This window comes from Podarcis erhardii (genome assembly GCF_964252035.2).
Source record: "Podarcis erhardii genome assembly, chromosome: 2".
NCBI classification, from domain to species: domain Eukaryota; kingdom Metazoa; phylum Chordata; class Lepidosauria; order Squamata; family Lacertidae; genus Podarcis; species Podarcis erhardii.
Window position 1 is genome coordinate 39,113,448 of NC_138498.1, and position 26,473 is coordinate 39,139,920.

Sequence of the window (26,473 nt, forward strand, 5' to 3'; positions counted from 1 at the left end):
ACCTTCATAATTCTAGCTCAAGCTACAGCAAGTTCAGAATAATACTTACAGCTTCTTCAGATTGTCTCTTGTATGCTTTCACTTTCATCTGCAACTTGTCAACCAGGTCCTGGAGTCTAAGAACATTCTTTCGGTCTTCCTCAGACTGGACAGAGCAGGATATTTTTTTTCACAAAAGAAAAGAAAACAACATGAGTACATCTGATTATAAAATGCTTTTACCAGTTCCTCCAAAAGATGCAGAAAAAATATATCTGTCCTCACCTGGTAGGTTAGTTCCTTTACACGTCTCTCATATTTGCGCACACCCTTGATAGCATCAGCACTGCGCTTCTGCTCATTCTCAACTTCAGCTTCCAGCTCACGTACCTGGGGAAAATGGAATTAGCCATTAGCTGTCCAGCTGGTCAATTTGTTCAAGAAGTAGAACTGAGTGAACTTGTTTACAAGAAATACATACTCTGTGCTCCAGTTTCTGGAGCTGCTTCTTGCCACCCTTCATTGCCAGCTGTTCTGCCTCGTCAAGACGATGCTGCAAGTCCTTCACTGTCTGGTCCAGGTTCTTCTTCATCCTCTCCAAGTGGGCACTGGTGTCTTGTTCCTTCTTGAGTTCCTCAGCCATCATGGCTGCCTATTAATAGAGAAATGTTCCCCAGTTTAGGAAACCAGCCATGCCAACTGCAAGCAGGATTATAGTTTCAAAAGAAAATCTGCCCAACTCACATCAGTGATGGCTTTCTTGGCTTTCTCTTCTGCATTGCGTGCTTCCTGAATAGTCTCTTCCACTTCACTCTGGATTTGTGAGATGTCTGTTTCCAGCTTCTTCTTGGTGTTGATCAAGCTGGTATTCTATACAGAATGGGAGATCGTAGTTTTCGTAAAGGGCCAAGCCTAAATATGTCATTCATACTGCTTGCATTTTGTACGAAAGAATGATGTTGAGTACAATTGCAGGTACTCAGAAATGAGCCACAAACCTTTCCCCAGCATACCTATGATGCAGAAACCAGCTCTGTTGGGCTCCTCCCTCCCTCAACTAGGGAATGGGAGAGGAATTTGGTTTGGTTTACATTTTAATTCACACATCCTGAAACCATGTGTAAAACTTAAATACATCTATATTTCAAAATGTGCCCTTCTCTGAAGTTTGTGATGCAAAAAAATGTGTGCAGAAAAACATATTGAGGATGTGTGGATAAAGATCCATTTATCAGTGAGAATGACATACCAAATGTATTATATTAGGGAAAATTGCTTGCATACAGAAATGTGCATATTAAGAGAAAGGCACACTAAAATGCTGCTGCTATTGTTGCTAACAACAACAACAACAACAATAATAATAATTTTAAAAAATGATTTTTGTGTTACTTTTTAAAAAATACAAACTGATGAGGAAACTTAGTGAACTGAAGATTGGAAAAATGAGAAACAGAGAGAAATCAAAGCAGATAGTTTCATTCATTTCTACCCTCAACTGTTACTTGGTTATTTCATCAGGTTGCTGCCAAGCAATTATCATTCTATCAGGCAGCATCAGAAAGAAACATAGAAAGGAGGACCACTACATCAATTCCATGAGGAGACCAGCTTCATTTGGCTCCTCTTACTAAACTGTTTCCATTCTATCTGGTCATTATAACAACTATGCTACTTTAATAACTGGTGCCTGTTTTCCTCTTCCCTCCTTATGCCTTTTTCTTCTTGAGTCATGCCTTGTAAATCACCTTTCTATGAACAAGGACTATTTTGCTTGTTATTGATCTTAGGCAAACTGTTCTGGAACATTTATTGGCTAAAGGGTTTGCTAAAAACACGCCAAATAAATAAAATGAGCTCCTTTCAAGGTCTTAATTGAGTACCAACGTCCACTTCATGTCCCTTGACAGTAGTGATTCTTAATATGATGAGAAAAAGAGGCTGTGTGGTGATGAGTAGGTTAATTGCCTATTTACACATTAGCAACAATCTCTTTATTTCTGGAGCAGAGCCTACACCTGATTTATCCCCACTGGATTATCCTCATGTCCTTCTGTGTGCCCATTACATATTAGAAGCTCACCTGGGTGTGAAGAAGTTGCACGCGCTCACTGGCATCCAGAAGTTCCTGTTCTGCAATTTTCCTGCCCCTCTCTGTCTGTTCCAGAGCTGCACGGAGCTCCTCAATCTCAGCCTGCATCAGATTAGCTCTGCGCTCAACCATGGCCACTTGCTCCTTCAGATCTTCCTGGCTCCTCATAGCTTCATCCAAATGTATCTGGGTGTCCTAAAAAATGATATTGAGATATTATTGTGAGACCATTCTTTGCACAATAACAATCACAACTATATCCTGATTACAGAAATATATATGAACCTTGAGTATTCCTTGGGTGTTCCTGAGGTTCTTTAATGCCTCAGCAGCTTGGCGGTTGGCATGGCTCAGCTGGATTTCCATTTCATTCAGATCTCCCTCCATTTTCTTCTTTATTCTCAAGGCATCATTCCTGCTCCTGATCTCAGCGTCCAGTGTGCTCTGCATGGACTCTACTACTCTCAGATGATTCCTCTTCAGCTGATCAATTTCCTCATCCTTCTCTGCAATTCTCCTGTCAATATCAGCCTTCACCTGGTTGAGCTCAAGTTGGATGCGGAGGATTTTGCCTTCTTCATGTTCCAGTGAGGCCTTAAGAAAACCATTTATAACAACTGTTAATAATGGACTTAATTTGACAGCTGTTTCCTTATTGAAGTATGCTCAACATTATATTGAATATACTATTTAGCAGTGTATTCACCACATTTCCATACTCAAAGGAAGCCATCTCAGAAATGCTACCTTTCACACGGTCAGCTAGGTATTCAGAACTTGACCTGGGGACATCTTGGCATAAGTTGAACCTGAATTAAAGGATGGTCTTCACTTGTACCAAAATAGAACTAGACAGCTGGTACTTAAAATTCTAAAGGTCACAGAGTGGCTTTTAAACTGACCTTTGGGGGAAAGCTGACAAGAACTGGGGAGCATCTGGTTTGAGACAGAGCATCTGTAAGGGATGAGGGTGTAAATGTTCCACTTCATCAAAAGAGGATGGGGTAAGAAATAGCAGTAAGCATACAGTAATGCTTCTATTTCCAATGGCCATGCATGAGTGCTAACAGTTACTCATCCCAAACAGTACCATCCACACATAAGAGGGAAGTATCAGAAGATGTGAGGGAACAGCAGTGTTTGCAGAAGTACAAAAAAGGGTGGGACTCAGAGGCAGCCTACAAGAGAGCAGAGCTTGCTCAGTGACCACAGAATGTTGATGGCTGAATGGCAGGGAATGGAATGGAATGGAATGGAATGGAAGAAGGCATTGCTGACCGATGGATTGAAATACTAAACAAGAGAACTCCACATTGCAGCATTTTGTTGCAGGTCCCATTTGTGACACTGAACAACAATAGGATTGGACTATTGCCTTCATGCCCTGCTTGTGGACCTCCAAGTAAAAAGCAGATTGTAGGACTAAATGGACCTTCAATCTGATCCAGCAATGTTCTTATCTTATCATCATCCTTCTGGTTGCCTCTTCAGTTATTTCACAGTATTACAGATCAATAATTTGTGTCTTTTCATTATGCATAATTGTATTGTTTACCTCAGCTTCCTCTAGAGAAGCCTGCAGTTCAGATTTCTCTTGCTCAATCTGCTTCTTCACTTTCTCTAATTCATGGATGGCCTTTCCTCCCTCAGCAATCTGTTCCGTGAGGTCAGAAATCTCCTCTGTTAGGAGAAAGGAGATTAATAGTGTTTATGCAACTAATAATAAACAGATGTAGGAAGGTTTGGGAAGGAGGATTTCAGTTATTCATCCCAGCTCCACTATTTGGAGTGAACTATTATAGTACTAGCATTATTTTATTCATTTATTCATTCATTTATATTAATTTATTTATTACATTTTATATACCACCTGTCTCTTCCAAGGAGCTCAATGTTGTGTACATGGTTCTTTTCCTCCCCATTTCATTCTCACAACAACCATTTGAGGTAGATTAGGCTAGGAGATGATGACTGGCCCAAGATCACGCAGTGAGCTTCATGGTTTAGTGGGGATTCAAACCCTGGTCTTCCAGATCATAGTCCAGCACTCTAATTGTTATGCCATACTGGCATAATTTTAGATTGCATCCCTGTGGGTCAGACCTATTTTATTTTTAATTTTATACAACACCTAATGACCTAAGATGCAAAGCTCCTCATAAGCCTTGTGAAGACTGCATAATAAAACTGCATGTTGTGAAGACACTCATTGTGAACTCTTATGCACACGGGTGTCTATTCTAGCTTTGGGGAGAAGGACTGTATGAGATATCCCATCCTTATGATCTATTGCTTCAGCTCTGCAAAATGAACTTCACTGTTTTTTTGCACCTATTATGAAAAAGTGTTATTACGTTGGAGATTCTTGTTTTCACGCTTCAGAGTTTCCAAGTGATCCAAAGATTCCTCATAAGCATTCTTCATCTTAAAGAGCTCTGTGCTGAGAGAGCGAGACTCTTTCTGGGAAGCTTCCAGTTCAGACTGTGTTTCCTCATATTTCTGTTTCCAGTCTGCCAGAATCTGCAAAACACCAGAAAGAAGAAACACAAGAAATAAGAAATGTGTTCATGTGTACCTGAGGGTTTGTTGCAATCTGCTGAGTTTTCTTTCAAATTATGGCCAAAAGTACCTTATCAAAGTTCTTCTGCTTCTTATCTAGAGCTGCACAGGCTGCATTGGACCTTTCCACATCAATCATCAGGTCCTCCACTTCATTCTGTAGCCTCTGCTTTGTCTTCTCTAGGGAAGCACATTTGGAATTCACAGCCTCTACGTGCTCTTCAGCATCCTGCAGACGCTGAGCCAGCTTTTTCCTAGAGAAATGTGATTACAACACTTAGTGGTTCTTAATCATCCATTATAATAAATGGCTTACTGAGAATGGTCTCAAAAACAAATTTGATTTTCCATTCAAACTTTGTCTTGCCATGTCATCAGCTCCTTCCATGTCAACACTGATATGATTGCATTATTACAATATATCTGTTGCTTTGAGCCTAGCACAAATAACTCAGTGACCTGTTCTGTTCACTGAGTGATACAAATAACTATTTCCCCCAATTCCAACTACACAATGACATACTTTCTTCTACTTTTGAGTTCCCTTTCTCTCCCTTGCTTTTGGTTCTTGTACTTACTTGGCTTCCTCTAACTCTTCTGTGCGTTGAATGGCATCTGTTTCATACTTGGTTCTCCACTGCGCAACTTCACTATTGGCCTTAGACATGGCACGTTGCAGCTCAGCCTTGGCTTCCTGCTCCTCTTCAAACTGCTCCCGGAGCAAGTCACAGTCATGTCGGGCAGATTGCAAACCATGGGCAAGTGCATTCTTGGCCTGAAATAAGGAAATAATTTTGTAGTTATGAATGTCAGGGTGTTACCCATGTCTGTTCTTATGTTGCATAGTTTCTATTGCATTTGTATTTTTAATGTTTATTTTTAGCTGCCCTGAGGAAATACACAAAAAATTGAGAAGGACGGGGCAACTCCAATATGTCATCCTTTCCTCAGTTTTACATCTTCCTGTCCACACCCCACTTATTATGCTAGTATTCTGCTCTTGCTCCCAAAGTCAGCTTTTCTGACTCTCCAAAGAAATGGAAGAATTGTGCAGAAAACACAAGAGAGCAATTTAATGTTGATGTCATGATGTGGTTGTTCCTTCAAATGTGAGTGAGCAAATCATAGCTATACCAGAATAAATGCCTAGTTTGCAAGCAGCCTAAGATAGGTAAGCACATGCAATCTTTTGCCCATTTGAATGAAATAATAGAGAGACAACCATAGGGAGATATCTAGACAAGTTTCCTGAGCAACCTTAGAGCTTCTGAAATGAGAATAATTAGGATTTCTGCAGAATGCACATGGGTGTCAATAACTGAATAGGATAAAGAGGCCCTGTGTTGTTTAGAACTGTGATAGAGGGCTTGCAATGTTGAACAAAATACACACCTTTATCTCTTCCTCAAGCTGCCTCTTTAGTTCCTCAATCTGTTGGGTAAAGGCTTGCTTGCCTCTTGTGAGCTGAGAAATCAGTGAATCTTTTTCTTCAACTTGGCGTGAGTATTCACCTGAAAAGAGAACGGATTAAATGGAATATATACCTGTACATATTATCTATGTATCTATTGTATGTATAGATCTATGTATATTTTGTATAGTATGTACATAGTTCTTTTTAAGCGGTGGTTGAAATGACCTTGATGGTTATAACAACAAATGCATTAATTTTTTTGTAACAACAAATAAATTAATCATGTTCACTATTCATAAAATATTTTTCTTAGTAGTTATAAATTAGCCACACTTAGATAAACCTCACTCGTTTGCTAACAAGTCCTATTGCAGCTGGAGAAACTTACTTCCGAACAAACAATCATAGAATCAGATTTCATAATGAAATTGTGTTGCGAGAAAAGGAAAAAGCATTGCCCTAAACTTGTGTGCAGTTAAGATTCAATTGGATAGTACAGACATAGTAGATTGGTACTTTGCAATCTTTGGACTTAAGAATTGCAGCATTAAATAATTAACTTTCAGTTTCTTACCAGCTTCTGTCTGCAGACGAGCTCTTTGAGCAGTCAGGTCATTAATAGTGCGTTGGTTCTGTTCCTCCTTTGCTTTAAGTTCACTAAGCTGGTCTTCTAAAGTGCGGCTTATCTTTTCAAGATTTGCCTAGATGTGAAATAATAAAGTGTATAGCTATATAAAACAGCTGAGGCCAGATTTAGTTAACTGTCCCTGCTAGCAGAAACCTGCACACTGACCTCCACTAGCACAACAGGCCTTTCCCCTCTCCACCTGTGCATGCTCTCTCAAACTGGTTCTGGGTGGTGGTAGGGATAGCAAGCAGATATGCTTGCACTGAAGAAGCAATTCACTTAGTGCTACAGTGAATTCCTCTTCCATTTCCTCACAAAATTTATCAAAATAATTTGACTATAGCAGTGTCACATTACAGTATGATACACATTGGGAAGAAGTATCAGGAAAGTGGGGGCAGGGATAAATAATATTTATCACAACAGCGCTGAGATAGTGCTTATTTAAGTGACCATGCTTTATGTTTGCTATTATGGAATAATTTCTGTAATAGTTGGTAAATTGTAATTTTGAATTGTTGTAAACTACTTTGAATTTCTTTTTAAAGAAATTACTTTATGCAAATATTTTTATAAATAAAAAAATCAGTATTATTATAGACATGGCACCAAATGACAGCTACTCCAGACACTCTTCTGGTTGTCCCTGCATGAGCCAGGTGGATCATTTGCTCTAAGTACATTTTGTAGATTTAAGGTATAAATAAAGTGTTTTGTGTAGACCTATTAAAAAAAACTTAGAAGCTGCTCTCTTACATAAAAATCCAATATACTATCCACTGTTCCATCTGCTTAATATGAGTATTTTGCTTTTGCTTTTAGGTACTTGAATGGGTGCTACTGTAACCCACGTATCAATCTCTTTATATTCCCAAACCATGTGTTTATTATTACATTTATATACCACATGTAAGATTGTGAATTCTGTATGTTATGCCTCCACCTGATAAAGCTAAAGGAAAGTATATACTGCTGCAGTATACCTTTGCTTTGGAAACTGACTCCATATTACTGGCAAGGTCATCAATCTCCATCTTCAGCTCACTCTTCTCCTTCTCCAGCTTCTGTTTCACACGTTGCAGGTTATCAATTTGTTCCCCAAGTTCAGCTGCACTGTCTGCATGCTTCTTGCGGAGAGCAGATGCAGTGGCTTCATGTTGCAGAGTGGCTTCTTCAAGGTCCCTGCGCATTTTCTGGAATTCTGCCTCACGTTTCTTGTTCATCTCAATCTGAGCTGCGGTTGCCCCACCAGCTTCCTCCAGACGCTCACTGATCTCTTCAAGTTCTCTGGAGAGATCAGCCCGCTGCTTCTCTGCTTTGGCCCGAGATGCACGCTCAGCCTCAATCTCCTCCTCCAGTTCCTCAATACGGGCCTAGAGAAAGAGAAGCAGCCATTAACAGAGTCTTCCCTGATGAACTGATTTTCATATGATGGAGTCAATATGTGCTTGACTTGCCTGTAACTCCTTTATCTTCTTCTGAAGCTGGGAGCCCAAGGCCTGTTCATCTTCAATTTTGCTTTGGAACTGGCTGATTTCAAAGTCTTTCCTTTTCACAACAAAACACAAGGTTTTCTCAGTCAAATTCTAAGAGGGCTGGGTGCCATAAAGAGCTCCCAAAAGGTCTTCTAGACAGTAAACCATACTTACTTCTTAAGCTTTTCATCCAGCTGCTGCTTATCATTCTCCAAATCCATTGTGGATTCCTGGGCCAGCTTCAGATCACCTTCAAGCTTCCTCTTGGATCTTTCCAGGTCCATGCGAAGTTTCTTTTCTTGCTCCAGGGACCCTTCAAGCTAAGGACAAAGAGGGGACAAAGACTTTGTAACTATAATACTACTTTCACCCCACGGTTATTCTTCTGCATGTGTTGGTGCTTACATCGTCCACTTGCTGCTCCAGCTTGGTCTTTGCTTTGGTCAGAGTATTGACTTTGTCCTCCTCTGCCTGCAGGTCATCCAAGGTCTGTTGATGGGCCTCTTGGAGGGCTTTCTTTTCCTTGGTCAGTTTGGCAATGGTCTCATCCAAGACTGCCATCTCTTCAGTGAGATTTTTCACCTTTTAGAAATGAACAAACAGATTCAATGTATCATTCCACCCTGGAATGATAATACAACATTCTGACTATTGGTTGCAGATCTGAGCACATTGTGACCATTACCTTGTTTTCTGTGGCATGCTTCTCCTTTTCCACCTTGGCCAGTGTTAACTCCAGATCATCAATGTCTTTCTTCAGCTCTGAGCATTCATCTTCCAGTTTCCTCTTTTTGGCTGTCAGCTCAGCATTCATTTCCTCCTCATCCTCTGCCCGTTCAGTCAGCTCCTTAATTTTAGCTTCCAGCTGAATTTTGGTTTTGATCAGCTGGTCACATCTCTCCTCAGCATCTGCCAAGCCATCAGCTTCCTATACAAATGTATGTCATATAGCAATAATATTATTATCCTACTTAAGAAGTTCATGCACACACAGATTTCTTGCACAGAATCTACTTACACAAAGGAATGAGCACATGGCCTCACCTTTAAAACTAATTGTTAAGCTATTAAAGGCCATATTCTTTCAGTTTTCAAGTAAATCACTCATTAATAGACACTGGTTATGTTGGTATATCAAATACCAAAATAAACTATATTCACCAGTATACTATATATGTGTAAAAAAATACTTATGTCCAATTTAACTTTGACTGTGGTGAACTATTACGTAGAGGATATGTAGTATGTATATAGGATATACAGATTTATTAAACATAGCCACATTTCTCCTGCAATTTCTGTATTCCTCTACCTAAACTAGTCTAGAGTGAAGAAAAATGTATGTTACCAACAAAGCTTACAGATTGGACTTGGAGTTGCAAGTCATTCTTCTCTTGCATCAGAGAAACCATTTTTTCTTCCAGTTCCTTCACTTTGGCATCTGCTTTGGCAAGGCTTTCTTTAGTTTTCTCAAACTCTTCCTTCATGTTGGCCATCTCCTTCTCTGATTCAGCACTCTTCAGCAAAGGCTTGATCTTGAAGTACAACTTCATCCAAGACCAAGTCTTCACATTCATAAATGAACGGACATTGTATTGAATAGTAAAGATGGATTCTCTGTAACAACCAGACAACAAAATAAAACCTTGATGATGAAAATGACAACAGTGTGATCAAAGTGTTTAATGAAATCCTTTTGTGACTCTCCTAATAAAAATATGAACTGTCCAATTCTTGTCCAGTTGCAAAATAGGTCTTAGACTGCACCACTAACTACACTTATCTGGGAGTAAGTGTAGGTTTATATCTCAAGGAAAGAGTAAGAAAAATGAATATTTTTTTCTTTATAAAGAAGGGGTTGATACTTTCAGGAGCACATGGGGTATATGAATAAATTTATCAAATAAAGCTTCCAAAAATAGGACTATTTTATAAAGTAGTTCAAATTTCATTATGCTTCTTTGGCATAGCTGTCACTTTATTTTTATACTTCTTACACTCAAATTTAATACAAACCTAATAAATGTTAAGAGACCTGCCACTTAGTGCCACTTCACACACAGTCCTTTTTAAAGGTATACAGTTGAAGCTCAGAAGCCAAATGCCTTGCAACTCAAACATTTCAGGTCCTGAACAATCGAAAACTGGAAGTGAGTATTCTAGTTTTTGAATGTTTTTCGGAAGCCAAACGTCCAGCATGGCTTCCACTTGACTGCAGGAAGCTCCTGCAGGCAATCAGAAGCCGTGTCTTGGTTCTCAAATGGTTTCAGAAGTCAAACAGACTCCTAGAACGGATTCAGTTTGAGAACCAAGGTACGACTGTACTTCTTACAAGTTTTACATAGAAGCTGCCCCAGAATTTGGAGAGTAGCCCAAAGAGTATTTTATATATGTTATTATTTGTAATCCTTGTGTAGGGCATATTAACATGATAGGCCAGTGTGGTCATGAGTTCTATTACAGATGGCAAAACTCTACCTCCTTTCCATCATTTTTTGGAACTCCACCCTTGCTAAGTAGCCACGACACATAGCCTGTGTACGTGTAATCAGCTGTGCCAACTTGTCATCTCTCATCTCCTCCAGAAGACCCAAAAGGCCAGCTTTGAAGAAGACCTGGGAAAAGAAAATATTACAAAGTATTGGTCACTGTCTCAACAAACTCTAATTTTAAAGTCTTGTAATAAAAAGTAAATTTACCTTTGTGTGGCCAAATTTATATTGGGTGTGGTCAACATCAATAGATCCAAGAAGTTTCTCAGAAGCCTTCTTGCTATCCATGAACTGTCCCTCTGGGATGGCACTTGCATTTAAAACTCTATATCTGTTAGAAGAAGTGGAAGATAAAGATGCTTATGATTTGATGCCATGTTCATGGAACTCGGTCAGACCAATGGTCCATCCGGTTTAGCATCTGATTGTAAATGTTTAAACAAATATTATTCCTAATGGCCATTTACCTAAATCAGGGAGACTAGTAAAATTTAACTGAGGCTAAATTTAACTGGGGCCTTCTTGTAATCTCTTCATGCAAGGACTATTAATTGTCACTGATGGCATTTCCCCCCCACCCTTAAGCCTTTTGTCCAAACGTGGTGCTAACTGCTATAATGCAATATTAGAAACAGTCAAAAAGCAACTCAAAACTATTGATGGGGAGGGGGGGCAAAACAACTACAAACAACCAATAGGTTAATAATTGGGGGGCAGTCTGACCTCTGTTTGAAGTCACCATAAATAATCCTGCTGGGGAATCCCTTCCTGCAAATTCTGATGCCCTCCAGCACACCATTACATCTCAGTTGGTGCAATACAAGTTCATGTTCCATGGCACCTTAGAAAATAAGAGAAGATATGAATACCAAAATGTATCCAACTGGTGCATCGCATCTTTCTTTTTTAAAAATCAAAGTAGAGTTCTGTCTCTTACCAGGGGTTTTAGTTTCATTGGGGATTAGGCAACGCACAAAATGTGGATGAGTACTCTTCAGGTTGCTCATCAGTTTGTTTAAGTTCTCCTGTGGAATTAGAAGTCAGAGCCTGGTTAACAAATTCCACACACATATACATGCAAAACTTCCTTTAAATTTTCCATAGGTAGTAAGAAAAATTAGAGAAAAACTGTGAAAACCCTCTATGAAATTGGTGTGTGGTTAACCTGATTGGACTCATACTTCCTCTGACAAATTGAGAGCACAATTTGGGATTGCTCCTAGATACCTAGGTGGGTTTTTCAAAAAAATAATCCTTGTCCGATTCACAAACTGTGCACTATTCTAGTGATAAAGACTTGGGCACTTTCAAGTTTGCCTTGGTAATCTCCAGATCATAGACCATTGTGAGACTTCAGCTAGACTAGAATGCAGTGACCTAGTGTTTTGTATAATTTATTTATCATGCCCATTCTCCAAGAAGCTCAGTTGCGTGCTTTCTGTTTTAGGACTAAGCAGTCTTGGACTCTTAAACTCTTGATGGATCTATCAGAGCATACAAAGGTGCCTTCTATGGAGTCAGAATATTGGTCTGTCTAGCACAGTAATGTTTACACTGACTGGTAGCAGTTCCTCAGGATTTTAGACTAGAGTCTTTCCTGAGCAAAGATCAAAACTGGGGTCATTTGTACGCAGGCAATGTACTCTACCACAGAATTTCAGCCTTCACCTATAATACGTTTCTCTTGTGCTTAGAGACATGCTGGTGTTCTGTGATTGTGAAATCTAGGGTTGCTATATTCCCAAAATATTCTTTAAAAAGGGACAGGCTTTTCTAGGATTTTTAAAGCATTTCTTTCAAATAATCGCCCTCCTTGCCGTACGTCTGGGTTTCTCCAGACATTTTGTTGACTCCGCGAAAATCCGCCCTGACGCCATTTCTGCTGCCGAAATCCCGGATATGTCCGGGAAAACTTGGACGTATGGCAGCCCTAAGAAATCAGAATTTTCTCCCCTTACAAATATCTTAAGCCAAGATTTTACTATACCCTGAAAAGAGCAGAGACAGTCTGGAATGAGGAACCCTTCTTCTTTGCAGCCTTCTTTCCCTCTGAATAATAATAAAACATATTATAATTAAAACATATACATCAGGGATTTTATGTGTTATTCTTCTGTATAAACTACCTTTGTGGCTGTAGGTTCAGTGAGGCAGCAGTGGAGTGCACAGACCAAGGACAAGGATGGGAGAGTGTGTTGGATTCAAATTAGGTGACAACTTTATTGATTACAGATGCAACAGGTTTGGTGTAAGCATTTGGCATTTATCAGGAAGATCAATCAGCTTGCCTGTTGGTTGATGAACCATTCCAACTGACTAAAGTTTAGGGGTCTCCCTCTTCCACCATAAAGTTTGACGATTGCTATGAGGCAGGCAAAACCCATAGACCTGGCCAGTCAAGTGACTGTAGCACAAATACCTTCCTGGCTCTGAAAACAGCAACTGGTTTTAAAAAAAACCACAGCAAGTTCAAAGTAACCCCCTAAATGGTCAACCCTCACCCTGCCACAGCTTCTTAAATACTCCCAGAGCAGACCCAGATGGGCAAAGTCTTCACTCAGGTCTTCTCTGGAAATCCAGCTCACAGGGAGCCCAGACTAATACTGGTTGGCTTCTTGACTTTTGCAATGCCTCATTGTTCCCTACATGAGAGGTGCAGGAAAACAACCACACCAGAATGTGACCATGTGTTATCCTGCTGCTGCAATGAGGCTGCAAGTGCGGTTCCCAGTAAGGGGGTGGGGGAGGACTTCCAGACCTAAGCATAATAATATATTGTCACCATATTTACTCCGATGGTTGGAAGGTTATGATTCTTGTACAATTATTTAAAGACAAGTGATGGGTGAATGTGAAATAATATTTGGAACAGAGATATGCTGAAGTGTTAGTTGAGTGGTCCTCAGAAAAAGCGAGAGGAGCTGCAATTGCGCACACACCATACATTCCTAGTACATTGCTTCCCTCCCAAAAAAAGAAGATTCCTGAGAGCTGTAATTTTCCCTTCACAGAGCTATAATTTCTAGCATCCTTAAACTACAGTTCCCAGGATTCTTGCATGTGTACTTTAAATGTATGATGTGTATGCAAAATATTTGATGGTTTAACATTTGATGGTTTAAAATCAGTGTGCGATTTTGCCCTTCTTGAATCTTCAACCAGACTGACTGAGTTTTGCCATATGCGGATGGTGCTGCAGCACTCCCAGTAAATGGTTGCTGTTACTGAACTTAGGTTCCTTCCTTCCTATTCAGGGTTATGTTCATGAGCCAATTGCAAAGTGCAGCAGGAATTACCTTCTGCAGGGCGGTCAGCAAATAGCAAAGCCAGTGTCTTCATAGATGATTTCTGGTAGAGCTGAATTACACTTTCATTCAGGGGGTCCTTGTTCTTGTCCAGCCATCCACTGATGTTGTAGTCCACAGTGCCGGCATAATGGACCAGGGCAAAGTGAGCCTCAGCCTTCCCTTTGCCAGGTTTGGGCTTTTCAAAGTTCTTGCATTTGCCAAGATGCTGTTCATAGAGCTTGTTCTTGAAAGATGTGTCTGTTGCCTTGGGGAACATGCACTCTTCTTCTAGGATGGAGAAAATACCCATGGGCTATAAGAAGCAGAGAGAAAGCAAGATTTTATAACTTGTGTGCTGTTGGCTTGTAATATTAGCATCTATTATTGCAAGCAAATGTCATAGGGATAGGTTTTTTGGCCAGCCACCTTGTGTTGTGGTTTTAATGAGGGGAAATAAAGCAAGAGGTTCTTTCTGCAAATATGTAACTTAAGGTCGGGATTTCATTGCACAATAACAGTCAAGAATTGTTCTGTAAGGCTTCCTGTTGAATGATTGTGTTTTGAGTATGGCAAGAGTTTCAAAATGCCATATCAAGGCATTTTTACATGAGACACTAAGAAGCAGATTTGACCCTCTCTCTTCCCGTTATTTTTATGTCGCAAGAATGAATTTAAATTAAATAAAATGGCTGTTTTGTTGTTTAAAGTAAGGACACATCTTTCAAACTTTAAAGACTGCTTAATTACATTGTATGCAAGATTAACAAAAACTTTTTTAAAAGACCTTCTCAATGAGTTCAATGCAGGCAGCCAAATCCATTCCAAAGTCAATGAACTCCCATTCAATTCCTTCTTTCTTGTACTCCTCTTGCTCCAGCACAAACATGTGATGGTTGAAAAACTGTTGCAGTTTCTCATTAGTGAAGTTGATGCACAGCTGCTCCAGGCTGTTGTACTAGTGGGGGAAAGAGTACATTTATTCTAAAGAGTACAACTCAGTGCGACCCACTTTCAATTCTAGGTACAGTACTTCATGATATTTTCCACCCATATGCTTATTTTCCACCTGCATGTCTACCTAAACTACCCTTAACCTGATTGAAAGAATTCCACCCATTAGACATTAACTTGGATTAAATATACTACATAGGTGGACCTAACGGATGAAGAAAAATGCTATAAATAGAAGTAATATTAATGGGGTCAGAGGAACTTCTGTGTATTCATCCCTACCCGTTTTAAGTGTACTGTCAGCTTCACTGAGGTCCTTCTGCAATGTTGGAGCTATCCTGGACCTCCTCATTCTCTAGTAACACTTTCTCAAGACTTCCCTGTATACTAGCTATCTTTTGAAATTATGAATCTGCGCTACTTAGATGAGCTATTACCACCTGCAAAGCTTGTCCAGTCAGTCCATTGCAGTACACTTGTGGGAACTGGCATCCTGTGCTACAAGCTGACAAGTTCCTATTTCAGAAGGAACATCCCAGGAGATTTAAAAAGACCTGGGAAGTGGGGATCCACTTTCGTTGTGACAAGGTTCCATTCACTTACATCAAAGATCTCAAAGCCAGCAATGTCCAGCACACCAATGAAGTATTGCCTTGGCTGTTTAGTATCCAGTTGCTGGTTAATACGAACAACCATCCACAAGAACATCTTCTCAAAGACAGCTTTAGCCAAAGCTCCAACATTATTATACACCTAGAATAACATGATACAAACTGGAGTTAATATACAAAGCAGAGGACCAAACCTCCGAGGAATAGTAGTTAATCAAGTGGTGCATCCAGCATTTCATAGATTGTCACCTGCTGAACAGTTTGGCCTTTGGTGACATATTCATTGCCGACCTTGACTCGGGGGTAGCACAAAGCTTTCAGCAGATCTGCTGAATTGAGGTTCATGAGGTAGGCAGCCTTGTCAGCCACTGAACACAAACATAAGAAGAAAGGATTATCAGCACAAATAGACCATAATTTATCAAAATATATTAACAAGCTGCAGCATGTGCAGAGGATGGCGACCAAGATGATATCAAGGGTCTGGGAACCAAGCCTTATGTGGTTGAGGGAACTGAGTATGTTTAGCCTGGTAAAGAGGAGAGTGAGAGGCGATATGATAGCCATCTTCACATTTAAAGGGCTGTTGCACGGAAGATGGAGCAAGCTTGTTTTCTCCTGCTCCAGATGCTAGGACCCAAAACAATGGATTCAAATTACAAGAAAGGAGACTCTGAGAAACATCAGGAAGAACTTTCTGACAGTAAGAGCTGTTCTACAGTGGAGTAGATTCTGAGAGGTGATGGACTCTCCTTTCTTGGAGCTTTGTAGCAGAGGCTGGATGTCTATCAGTCATGGATGCTTTAGTTGAGATTCCTGCATTGCAAGGGGGTTGGACTAGATGACCCCCTTGGGATCCCTTCCAACTCTACAATACTATGATTCTAAGATTTGGCCACCTAACAACATGTTTGTTAATCAGTGAGGTAAATAGTCATAATAAAGAACAATACCTTATTAATAGACTACGTAAATTGCTGCTTCATATTGTATTTAGGGCCCCAAGTATAATGCCATAACAGAGATACTTTGTGAATACCTTCAGTGCCATCTGGCTCAGCCTGCTCCTCACGTTGCTTCTGCTTGAACTTCATGTTCCCATAGTGCATTACAGCTCCAGTTAGCTTGTAAATGGCTGTCTTTTCCTCAGCAGTGAAACCCAGGATGTCAATGGCTTCCTACCAATCAAAAGTTAAAATGCTGAGCAAAAACTGGCCCTTCAAATTACCATTTCATTTGGAGGAAGAGCATTTCGGCTATTAGTGCACTGTGATCCCCCCCCCCACGCAGACACACATCATCAACCCCAGCATTTCTAGAATGCCTCACCCCAAGACATCTAATTTCTGTTGAATAAATTCAGCCCCAAACTGGTCTAATTAAATTCCATATATTCCTTTCTATAAGTTACTTACATCAGTTGCCATCAACTCTTCTTGATCATTGATGCTGGCAACAGTGATCTCACCCTGACTCACAAAGTGAAAGTCATATGGGTTGGTAGTAATCAGCAACATCTCTGAATAAGGAGAAGCACAGATTTTCATCCATTGCATAATCCAGCATCAGCACAAGATTTTAGCAACAGCAGCAGCAGCCACTATAACAAATGCCTCTTACCAATTAGTTCTGGCTTCTTGTTGGACATGATCTGATAAAAGATGTGATAGCTTCTTTCAGCTTTCAGCTGGAAAGTAACTCTGGACTTCTCTAGCAAATCTGGCAAGGTAATGAAATAGAATGAACGAAGGAACGAACAAACAAACAAACAAACAAACAAACAAACAAACAAAGAGTTCATCTAAAGAAGGAGCCCTTACATGTTTCAATGTCAGCAGAAGCCAGTTTGCCTGTGGCACCAAAATGGATTCTGATGAATTTACCCTTTAAAAAGGAAAAGATAGGCAATTATAAATTCTAGGAGGCAGATTCTGCATATAGGTTACTACAGATTTGCTGTGTATGATGATAAGGCACTACACTTAAAGGCCAACTATTATGTTCAGGTTCTGCAGATGACTTACGAAACGCGAGGAGTTGTCATTCCTCACAGTCTTTGCGTTTCCAAAAGCCTCCAGCAAGGGGTTGGCACTGATGATTTGATCTTCAAGGGTACCCTGCAATGTATGTATTATTGTAAGATTAATTATATAGAAATTGCAGTAAAGGCACATTTTATCCTTTTGTGACACAAAGCTTACCTTCATTTTGCCTGCTGCGGCCTCCTCCTTTTTCTTCTCACCTGTAGCTGCAATTGTTGCAAAGTACTGGATGACACGTTTCGTGTTCACAGTCTTTCCAGCACCAGATTCTCCACTGTTGATGAAAGGTGGGACAGGAAACCAATAGTCAAGGGGAAAGTCTCTCAACAATGGGTCAGAAGTGGCTAGCATTTTTTGCCTGAAGCCACATTTACTCTTGGTCAACCTTGCAGGGACTGCATGCTAGCCAAATATGTGGCTAAAAGTAGCTGTGGCCATCCTACTTTTGCACACACATTGTTGCATACACACAGCCTCCCTCTTGTCAGGTGATCCTTGTAGATCAGCTGAGGAAGGGCCTATTGTCCCCTCCCTGCTCATCAAAGGATTGATCTGATGACTGGGGAGGGAGTGATTTACATCTCATTCAGAAATTTAAATTTCTCCATCCATCCCTGTGCTGGATCTATTTTAATTTCCCCCTTTTTAAGTCACCCCTGCCAAAATTTGTTTACAGCACAAATCAGGTCCCCAGACCAAGAGTTAGCCACGTCTGCTCTAATGGTTATAATTATATGCTATGGACTTTTAAACTTACATTGGTTTTATACCAGTTTAACTGCTATGGCTTTTCCCAAACAGTCTTCGGAATTTCAGTTTCATGAGAAATCTTGGAAACTGCTGAGTAGCTCCTATTGCAGAACTGCAGTTTCCAAAGTTTCTTAGAACTATGACTATTATGCCATTTAAGTTATGAATATAGTTTTGTCCCATGTTAAGCATTGGGATGATTTTTCCTTAATACAATGACAGCACCCTGCTTCCATTTCAAAAGTCTGCACAGAAAAAAGCTAGAAAGGATACTTACGTGATCAGAATAGACTGATTCTCACGATCTGAAAATATGAAATTGTTTAAAAAGTTACTTTTAATTTTAAAATAATATGAAGCAGTGTGTGTGTGTGTGTGTGTGTGTGTGTGTGTGTAGAAGCACCTACATCTGTCCAAGAATACATGAGGAGTAGAACCCCAGTCTCACGTATTTTTAATCCTAAGAAAATGGTTTCTATGTGGTCTTCATTAAGCTAAGGATGGGTAGATCAGACTTTCTGTTCCACTTTGGATTTTTGCAGTTCTTTATTAAAATGAGCAAAAATGCATTAAGTTGAATACCTTTTATACATGTTAAACACATTCTTTCCATAAAATATGCATTTTTGTAAGCCTTTTTGATTATTTTTATGCCAAAATCCAAATTATTTCATGCATTTTAATGTAAAATACATACTTTTGTGTTCATTTTGTGTGATCTGATTGATAGCTGCATTCTAACATGCATATAAATCAAGGACCTATGGATTACGTTGGTTTACTTTAACCAGCAGGCCAAATACATTTCTGCTCCATCCCTAATCCAAACACCTCATTGGCTATATGTTTTGGATCCTGGATGTTAGGGAAGCCAAAACTGTGTTGGCAGGTAGGAAAGGCTTATGAACAAAGAAAGAGAAAATGATATCACAAAATCTTTAGTTTAAGCCTCTAACATAATACAGTACTCTTTGCACAGCATATTCACTTTGTGCAAGTGTTCCAATTCTCGGCTTTTTTATCCTCACATAATGCCAGGCATATTAAGCTAGGAGATGGTGGCGAGAGTGAGCTTCATGATTTTATTAGCAGAATAAAGAATTCAGTCACCAGCACTAATCCAACATTGTGAAAGGACACTGAGGTCTTCTGAGGAAAACATTATTTGTTCCCAAAGCTTTTCACTTACTTACCAGTTAACATGAACTGATAGGCATTGTCAGAAATGGAGAAGATGTGAGGAGGGGCCTCTTGACGCTTTTTGCCTCTGTAGGCATTTACCACTTCTGGGTTGTACACTGGCAGCCATTTGTATGGATTGACAGTGACACAGAAGAGACCTGAATAAGTCTGGAAGAAGAACAGAACTAGTTCAATTAATCTGCTTGTTGTAATATTTCTATTAATACTGTTATATTCTTTTGCTCTTGTGGAAAATATGTAAGTAGTTCCTTCTTTTAGAGGGTGAAAAGCATGAATGGAAATAAAGTAAGAAATAGACTTAAATTCTGAAAACTTCCAGCCAAACTAAAAGTTGGCAAACATATAATTTATCCATAAATGGTAAGGAGAAGGATAAAAACTTCAATGTTCTTATAACAGTATTGTTATTTGACAGATTTTGGATTTCTAAAAATCAAGTGTATGTCCTCTTCAAAAATCCCAAATATTGAACAAATGTTTAATCACAAAGAAGGAAACAAGATTATAACAGGATAATAGTAAAACTTTTTAAGTTTTAATAAAATTATTGCACATCTTTTCCTGATTCTTATGAGAAATGGTGCTGAGACTACAATCACTTCAAAGAGCAAAGGTAAAGCCAGCCTGTTCCTATTGCTTGCTGGACTGAAGAACAAGGGAGGTGATCCACAGAGGTCTCAATAGAGCTTTAGAGGTTAGCACACAGATCTACCTAAGCTGAGACCACAACACTGCATTAGCAGAAAGCAAAAAAAAATAAAAGACAAGGACTGTGCTCACATAAATCATCCAGGCTGCATAACGCTCTTTGAGGTTATACAGGACAGCAGGTTCATGGAGGTGGGTCATCATGGCCATGTCCTCAATTTTGTCATATTTGGGAGGATTCATAGAAAAGACTTGGTCTTCTTTCACAGTCACAGACTGCCAAGGAAACAAAAGGCAAGTTTATGGCATCTTAAAAAGTAGAGGCAAGGCAATTATAACAATGCATTTGTTGTCTTCTACTCACTTCTCCTTTTTCAGTCTTGGCTGTGACCTTCCCTCCTTCCCTGGCTGTGACAGTGGCCTTCACATAAGACTCCTTAGGATCTGACACAAAGACTGAATTCTTTGCATCAAAGGGCTTGTTCTGGGCCTCAATTCTCTCCTTTTCTGGTTTCCGGAGAAAAGGGGCAGCTGGCCCAAAGATGGCCATCTCCGCGTCTGATGACATGGCTGCAGTTTATAGAAGGCAGCTCAACAACACTAAATGGGAGAAAATTTTCCATCATGTTATTGGATCAGTATAATCCTTTCAATGGTATTAACTTGTTTTTGTTTTTAACCTTCCATCACCTTTATTTAGTAACTGCTTATGCATGCATAGGTCTTTCAGAATGCATCCAATGCTTCCTTTCTTCCTATGGAAGTAGCTTCATTTAAAGGAAGAAAAAATATGGATACAACATCTGTGTATACAGAGCACCCTACACTCAAGAGCTTCCCAGTTTAATTCAGTGAGGAGAATCTGATTTGCATGCACAAACAAATTGGCATCTGGGCTGTATTCCTCTGTTGGAATGGTTGGAAAACAGCATGAATGCAAAACCCTGAAGTGCACACGTGAACGCATATTCCCCTTTAGTAAGATGAATTGTTGGTTTCCTTCTCTCAGGGTATATAACTTTCTGTGGCCACTACTCAATGGCACATGAAAATTTGCTTTTATGAGAATTTTATATCCCATATGCTGATCTGTAGAGCTCAAGATCCTACTGTGTCAAGTACCAAGCATTCCATTGGGCAGAGGTTATATGTCTGGAAAATTACCCTAGCCACAGTGGCAGAACACAAGCTTTGCCAATATAAGGAAGGCCCCAGGTTTGATCTCTGGCATCTCCAGTTAAGAGAAAATATGGGGAAGACCTTGGAGAGCTACTTCAAGACATAATAGACTAGACTCCTGGGCTAGATGCTTTCTATATCTGTATTCCAAGGAGAGTAGTATTGGTTGAATGGGTTGAGGATCAAATCAACCTTATCCAATAGTTGAAGTGGGAATCAAAAGCTGCCATGGGGGTGGGGAAGGGGCCTGCTCTGAATCACACCAGGCAGGTACAGAGCTCAGAAAACGTCAGAAGGCAGCCCCACTCCCTAGGGGTAGGAGGAGACCAGCAGGAGCTGCTCAGGAGGCTGCAGAGCCAGCCGCCAAGGGGTGTGCCACAGTCATTGCTGCTACCACCACAGCAGCAGCAGCTGCTTCCCCCATGGATTCCTGCGTCCTTGCCTTGCCTCATGCGTGAATCTACCTTGGCTATACAGTGGTACCTCAGGTTACATACACTTCAGGTTACAGACGCTTCAGGTTACAGACTCCGCTAACCTAGAAATAGTGCCTTGGGTTACGCATTTTCGGGCTACCTACCTACCTATTTATTTATTCCATTTCTGTACGACCTTTTCTTCCAGGGATCTCAAAGTGATGTATCTGTTTCTCCTTCTCCCCATTTAATCCTCATAACAACCCTGTGAGGTAGGTTAGACTTGACAGGCAGTGACTGGCCCAAAGTCCCCCAGTGAGCTTCATGGTTAAGTGGGATTCGAACCCTGGACTCCCAGTAAGGTGTGTCATTTTAGGGGGTGAAACTTAGTTTTTGCAAATTTCTTCAGTGATGGGGCTTAAAAATATGTTTTTGGGTGTGAGGAATTCAAATCAGCTATATTTGTGATTGGACAACATTTAGCTTGGCTAGTCTACGTTTGATTAAGAAGCAAATAAGCTGTTCTCGGGGAAACCAAAGAATTTTAATTTTACCTTCTGAAAGTGTCAGGTAGTGTAAAATATGTATAATATATAAATAAATATGACTGCAAGTACTTGGCAACCATTTTTAATGATTTCTTTATAATTTTACACACATTTTATTTACCAAGCTACGCTAGGTTATATTAATTTAGCCAAAATATCTGCTCACCTAGGACTCCAGGTGGGCGGCTGTGGTGGGTTCAGGGAGCTGCCATCTTCGGGGCAGCTGAGGGAGGGGATGGCTGGCACTGCCACATTGGGCCCTCAGATAAGGGTGGGCAGTGCCCCCTCAGCCAATCGGAGGTTGGGGCTTGGGGCTGCGAGCAGCCCACTCCCAGCCTATTTAAGGGAGTGGCCAGGTGTCGGCCACTAGTGACCAGGTCCAACATGCCCTAGTGACCAGGTCCAACACCTAGTCCAACACTCTAACCATTACACCACTCTCACTCTCCTATTTATCATCACTAATTTGAAATTGCACATTTGCATTTCTTTTTCTACATTAATTCATCTATACAGTGGTACCTCGGGTTACATACGCTTCAGGCTACATACACTTCAGGTTACAGGCTCTGCTAACCCAGAAATATTACCTCAGGTTAAGAACTTTGCTTCAGGATGAGAACAGAAATCGTGCTCTGGCGGCGCAGTGGCAGCAGGAGGCCCTATTAGCTAAAGTGGTGCTTCAGGTTAAGAACAGTTTCAGGTTAAGAACAGACCTCCAGAACGAATTAAGTTCTTAACCCGAGGTACCACTGTACAAAAATTGCAGTTTCCAAATTATATTTTCGACATGTAACTAGTATTGGCATAAATTGCATTATAAATATAATTTTTCAAGAGCATTTATACTTTATATTATACTCTCAATATGCCATGGGGATTAGCATGCTTACCTTGTGCAAGGTGTTATATGCAGGCTTGAGGCTGGCTACCACTGAAAAAAGATAAATAAATAAAGATGAACCTCTTTTAATTGCTGCCAAAAAAGCTCCAAGAATAGGTGAGATAGATGAAAGAACAGGTTTGAATTCCAGGGCAGGTTTGAATATCCACATATAAATTAGTTCCAGAGGTGACCAAGTGACTTGGGATGTGAAGAATTTCAGGCCTCTACTCCTTCCCTGCAACCCTTGTTTCTGCACATGACTTACCTTGAAGCTGTATGCAGAGAGCAGGCAGATCAAAGACAAGATAGGTCCCAGGAACTCTTTTATAAGGTCTGCTCAGGGAATAGCACCTCCTCTGGCATAGGTCAGGTCAATTATTTCTGGCAAAGTATTGTTTTGGCAAAGTTGACTGCAAGCATCATTCTTACTCATATTATCCTTGGATATATTTAGATTAGAAATATTCAAGACACTCCATTACTACAAGTGCTTGTATCATTTCTAAAAATATTTTATAGGACTCACTGGCTTCTTATATTTTCAGTGAAATTATCCAAATAGAAAATCACAGCTAACATGCCCCACGGTTTATTTTTGTTTTTTAGGTTAGGTTTTATTTTTTAGAATAATTTATCTGCACTTAGGAATGCTAAACAATTAAAAGGTTAAGCAGAGGACAAATGATAAATAACTTCCTCACTAGTACTAGCACCAGACACAGATTAAAAAAACACCTAGAAAAAATAATTTGACAAAATTTATTACAGCAAATGTTGGTGTCCCAAAAATCTTGAAGCATTTAAAATCATTTGATGAAAATATGGAATTCTGTCTACTATTTTCAAACAGACGTGATGATGGGTAAGGAATTGGAGGCTTAAGACTCTTGGCATCCCTTCTATGATTACCATTTTGGACAACTACTGCGCTCATAAACCCTCCGAACCATGACTAGAATTTTAGTTATAGAGAGCATGTGCTCTGCAATAGAGTCCAAATGAAGAGGCTGTGAAGGGTAACTCCTGTCTTGAAAGGCAAAGGTTGTTGGGAAGGAGATGAAAGTGACAGAAAAGTGAATGAGCTGTCAATTGGACGTAAAAATCCTGAGGCACTTATGCTGCATTGAAGATTCTATGAGTGAGATCCACTGTTGCACCAGTGGATACAAATGGGACTTCTTCATCTGCAACACCGTTAATTCCATAATCTGCTCCATAATGTCCTGCAACCATGCAGAGAAATGGGGTTGGGGGGGGCTGGAAGAGTAAGTCCCATTTGCATGCACATGCAGAAATATTTTGCACAAGTGGGACACCACAATTGGATATAATTCTATTCCAAGTCCTTATTTGTGTATTGCATTCTCCCTTTAACTTCTTTTAACTTTAACTTGCAGGGCATTATGGACCAGATGTATACCTGAGGAAGCCCAACATCACCCCACTGCACTCTCCCTACCCAATCTAGGAACTATTCCTTTTGCTTCCATTTTTATCTAGCCACTGCCTGTTTGTTTGGAAGGCCAGGAGTTCAGCTTTGGAAGGCCAGGAGGGTGCCTACAACAGCGATGAGGAGAATGTAGTTAGGGATCTACAGGATAATCTCTGGGTGAAGTGTAGTAGATCAACAAGGATTTTTGTTTTGCTATTATTCAGCAATCACAACTCCCACTCCCCCCCCCCCAAAAAAAGGCTGTGCAAAGTTCTGGAACTGAAAGCAAATTTACGGACTATGCTGAATTTAGAGATGCCCTGATTTTCAATTCTAAGTGTGCATCTTCCCTCTTTCTTTCACTTGGTTCTAGTTGGTGGACATGAGGTTTTAGGGAAAAGATGAAGTAGACCCCTCATGCTTGACATTCACCTACCTTTGGCCTTCAATAGTCCCTCCTTCCTTTCTTTTTTCATCTGCTTTGATAGCTGCTAACTAGGAGCTGTACCACTGAGCTATCAGTGGCGTTTTAGTAGTTGTAAAGATAGGTTTCCCAGGGATTTTGTTACATTCCCTGACCTTAATCAAAATCTATGACCACCCCCTAAAAGTTGTAACATGACTTGGTCACTGGGGACATTTCCCAGAGCTTAGGAGACATGCACTATAGGACTTAGGTTCTGTGGTAGTGAACATAATAATTGCTTTAAGATGGTTTCTCACTTCTTGCACACCCAAGGACTGCACACTCCACGTAAACCACAGTAACACCATATTGTCAAACAAGTGGAAAGGACCTCTCTTACAGTTTTGTGTATTTTGTTTCAAGCCCACATGTGCAACCAATGACTGTTTGATTTGTGCTGGTGTAATTTAGATTGGGAGAGGGGAGAGAGTGCAACGTTGCACTGCTTGGTATTAGATGATCCTCAGCCTGGATACTGGTGACAGTTTTGATATGCAAACAATTTGGAGAGGATTTAGAAGATGGTAAAACAATATCCAGAACTACATGGAAGGAGCAAAAATCTTTTTTGTAGCTTCAAGATGAAAAGGAACAACAACTTTGGGGGGAAAATTAAGCATTTGCTAAAACAAAGCAATTACAGATGAAAATTACTTACTGGTTAAATGCTTAATTTATAGGAAAATACAAATATTACTTAAGCATAAATTCTGTTAAGTAATAAATCACCAGTGATTGCTGCAGACCCTGCACAGGTAGTTTTAAGTACAGATGTTTTTGGTGATATAAATAATGTCTTTTCTAGGGTCTTTCAGGGATTCTATTAACTATATGCTATGGAAAAGCTATTTAATTGGCAACTACTAGAAGTTTCTTCCCTTTTTTACAGACTTCTTATACAAGGTTATTACAAAGAGTCCCCCGCCCTCAGTTTATGCTATCTGCACAGTGAATTAGCAGCACCACCAACCCCCACTTGAAAAAACCCAACATATGAAATGATACAGTATAGAACAGTTGTGATAGGTGAATCAGCAGCTGCCTTCAAATTTAAGAACACTTGACACAGAATGTATACTTCTACTCCTATATATGTAGCATGTATGTCCTATATAGGCCCAAACCAGAAGCAGAATTAAAATCCAGTGAGTTAGTAATTGATCAAAAAAAGAATGAGAGGTATATTATATTTTGTGTGATTATCATACTATTTAAAACACTATAGAAAAATACCTTCCAGTTATAGTATTTGGTAGTTCAGTAGTCTGCTCTGCATAACGTTTGTTGTACTTCCTTCCAGACATTCTGGTAAATATTTTGTTTTCAAGGCAAACTTTTTTGACAAGAAATCCCAGTTTTATATATATTTGTTTTAACAGTAGACTTACCAGAAACCCAGTATTTAGATGTTGGGT

The 26,473-nt window shown here is 40.0% G+C and overlaps 1 protein-coding gene and 1 long non-coding RNA gene across 3 annotated transcripts in view; one reads left to right on the forward strand and one right to left on the reverse strand.

The window, feature by feature from the left end:
- Positions 1-26,473, reverse strand: part of LOC309335559 (myosin-1B) — an 89,367-nt gene that overhangs the window by 35,126 nt on the left and 27,768 nt on the right. Inside the window, exons 1-39 of the mRNA XM_081850648.1 lie at positions 23,426-23,519; positions 23,168-23,208; positions 20,496-20,731; positions 20,264-20,407; positions 19,474-19,630; positions 18,558-18,585; positions 17,690-17,804; positions 17,513-17,605; positions 17,309-17,372; positions 17,109-17,207; positions 16,904-17,007; positions 16,528-16,666; positions 15,738-15,856; positions 15,481-15,630; positions 14,711-14,881; positions 13,936-14,239; positions 12,627-12,688; positions 11,577-11,664; positions 11,363-11,480; positions 10,847-10,970; positions 10,626-10,762; positions 9,509-9,764; positions 8,833-9,075; positions 8,553-8,729; positions 8,322-8,467; positions 8,130-8,220; positions 7,656-8,045; positions 6,619-6,745; positions 6,023-6,141; positions 5,209-5,405; positions 4,701-4,884; positions 4,426-4,591; positions 3,627-3,751; positions 2,357-2,665; positions 2,063-2,266; positions 724-849; positions 461-631; positions 265-369; positions 50-145 (exon numbers count right to left, since the gene is read on the reverse strand). Coding sequence (XP_081706774.1) covers positions 50-145; positions 265-369; positions 461-631; positions 724-849; positions 2,063-2,266; positions 2,357-2,665; positions 3,627-3,751; positions 4,426-4,591; positions 4,701-4,884; positions 5,209-5,405; positions 6,023-6,141; positions 6,619-6,745; positions 7,656-8,045; positions 8,130-8,220; positions 8,322-8,467; positions 8,553-8,729; positions 8,833-9,075; positions 9,509-9,764; positions 10,626-10,762; positions 10,847-10,970; positions 11,363-11,480; positions 11,577-11,664; positions 12,627-12,688; positions 13,936-14,239; positions 14,711-14,881; positions 15,481-15,630; positions 15,738-15,856; positions 16,528-16,666; positions 16,904-17,007; positions 17,109-17,207; positions 17,309-17,372; positions 17,513-17,605; positions 17,690-17,804; positions 18,558-18,585; positions 19,474-19,630; positions 20,264-20,407; positions 20,496-20,699 — 5,652 coding nt within the window. The 5' untranslated portion in view covers positions 20,700-20,731; positions 23,168-23,208; positions 23,426-23,519. Of the gene's footprint in view, positions 1-49; positions 146-264; positions 370-460; positions 632-723; positions 850-2,062; positions 2,267-2,356; positions 2,666-3,626; positions 3,752-4,425; positions 4,592-4,700; positions 4,885-5,208; positions 5,406-6,022; positions 6,142-6,618; positions 6,746-7,655; positions 8,046-8,129; positions 8,221-8,321; positions 8,468-8,552; positions 8,730-8,832; positions 9,076-9,508; positions 9,765-10,625; positions 10,763-10,846; positions 10,971-11,362; positions 11,481-11,576; positions 11,665-12,626; positions 12,689-13,935; positions 14,240-14,710; positions 14,882-15,480; positions 15,631-15,737; positions 15,857-16,527; positions 16,667-16,903; positions 17,008-17,108; positions 17,208-17,308; positions 17,373-17,512; positions 17,606-17,689; positions 17,805-18,557; positions 18,586-19,473; positions 19,631-20,263; positions 20,408-20,495; positions 20,732-23,167; positions 23,209-23,425 lie in introns of the transcript that reaches the window.
- The window catches only part of LOC309335720, a 164,164-nt gene that overhangs the window by 34,046 nt on the left and 103,645 nt on the right, over positions 1-26,473 (forward strand). The gene's annotated exons all lie outside the window — the stretch shown is intronic.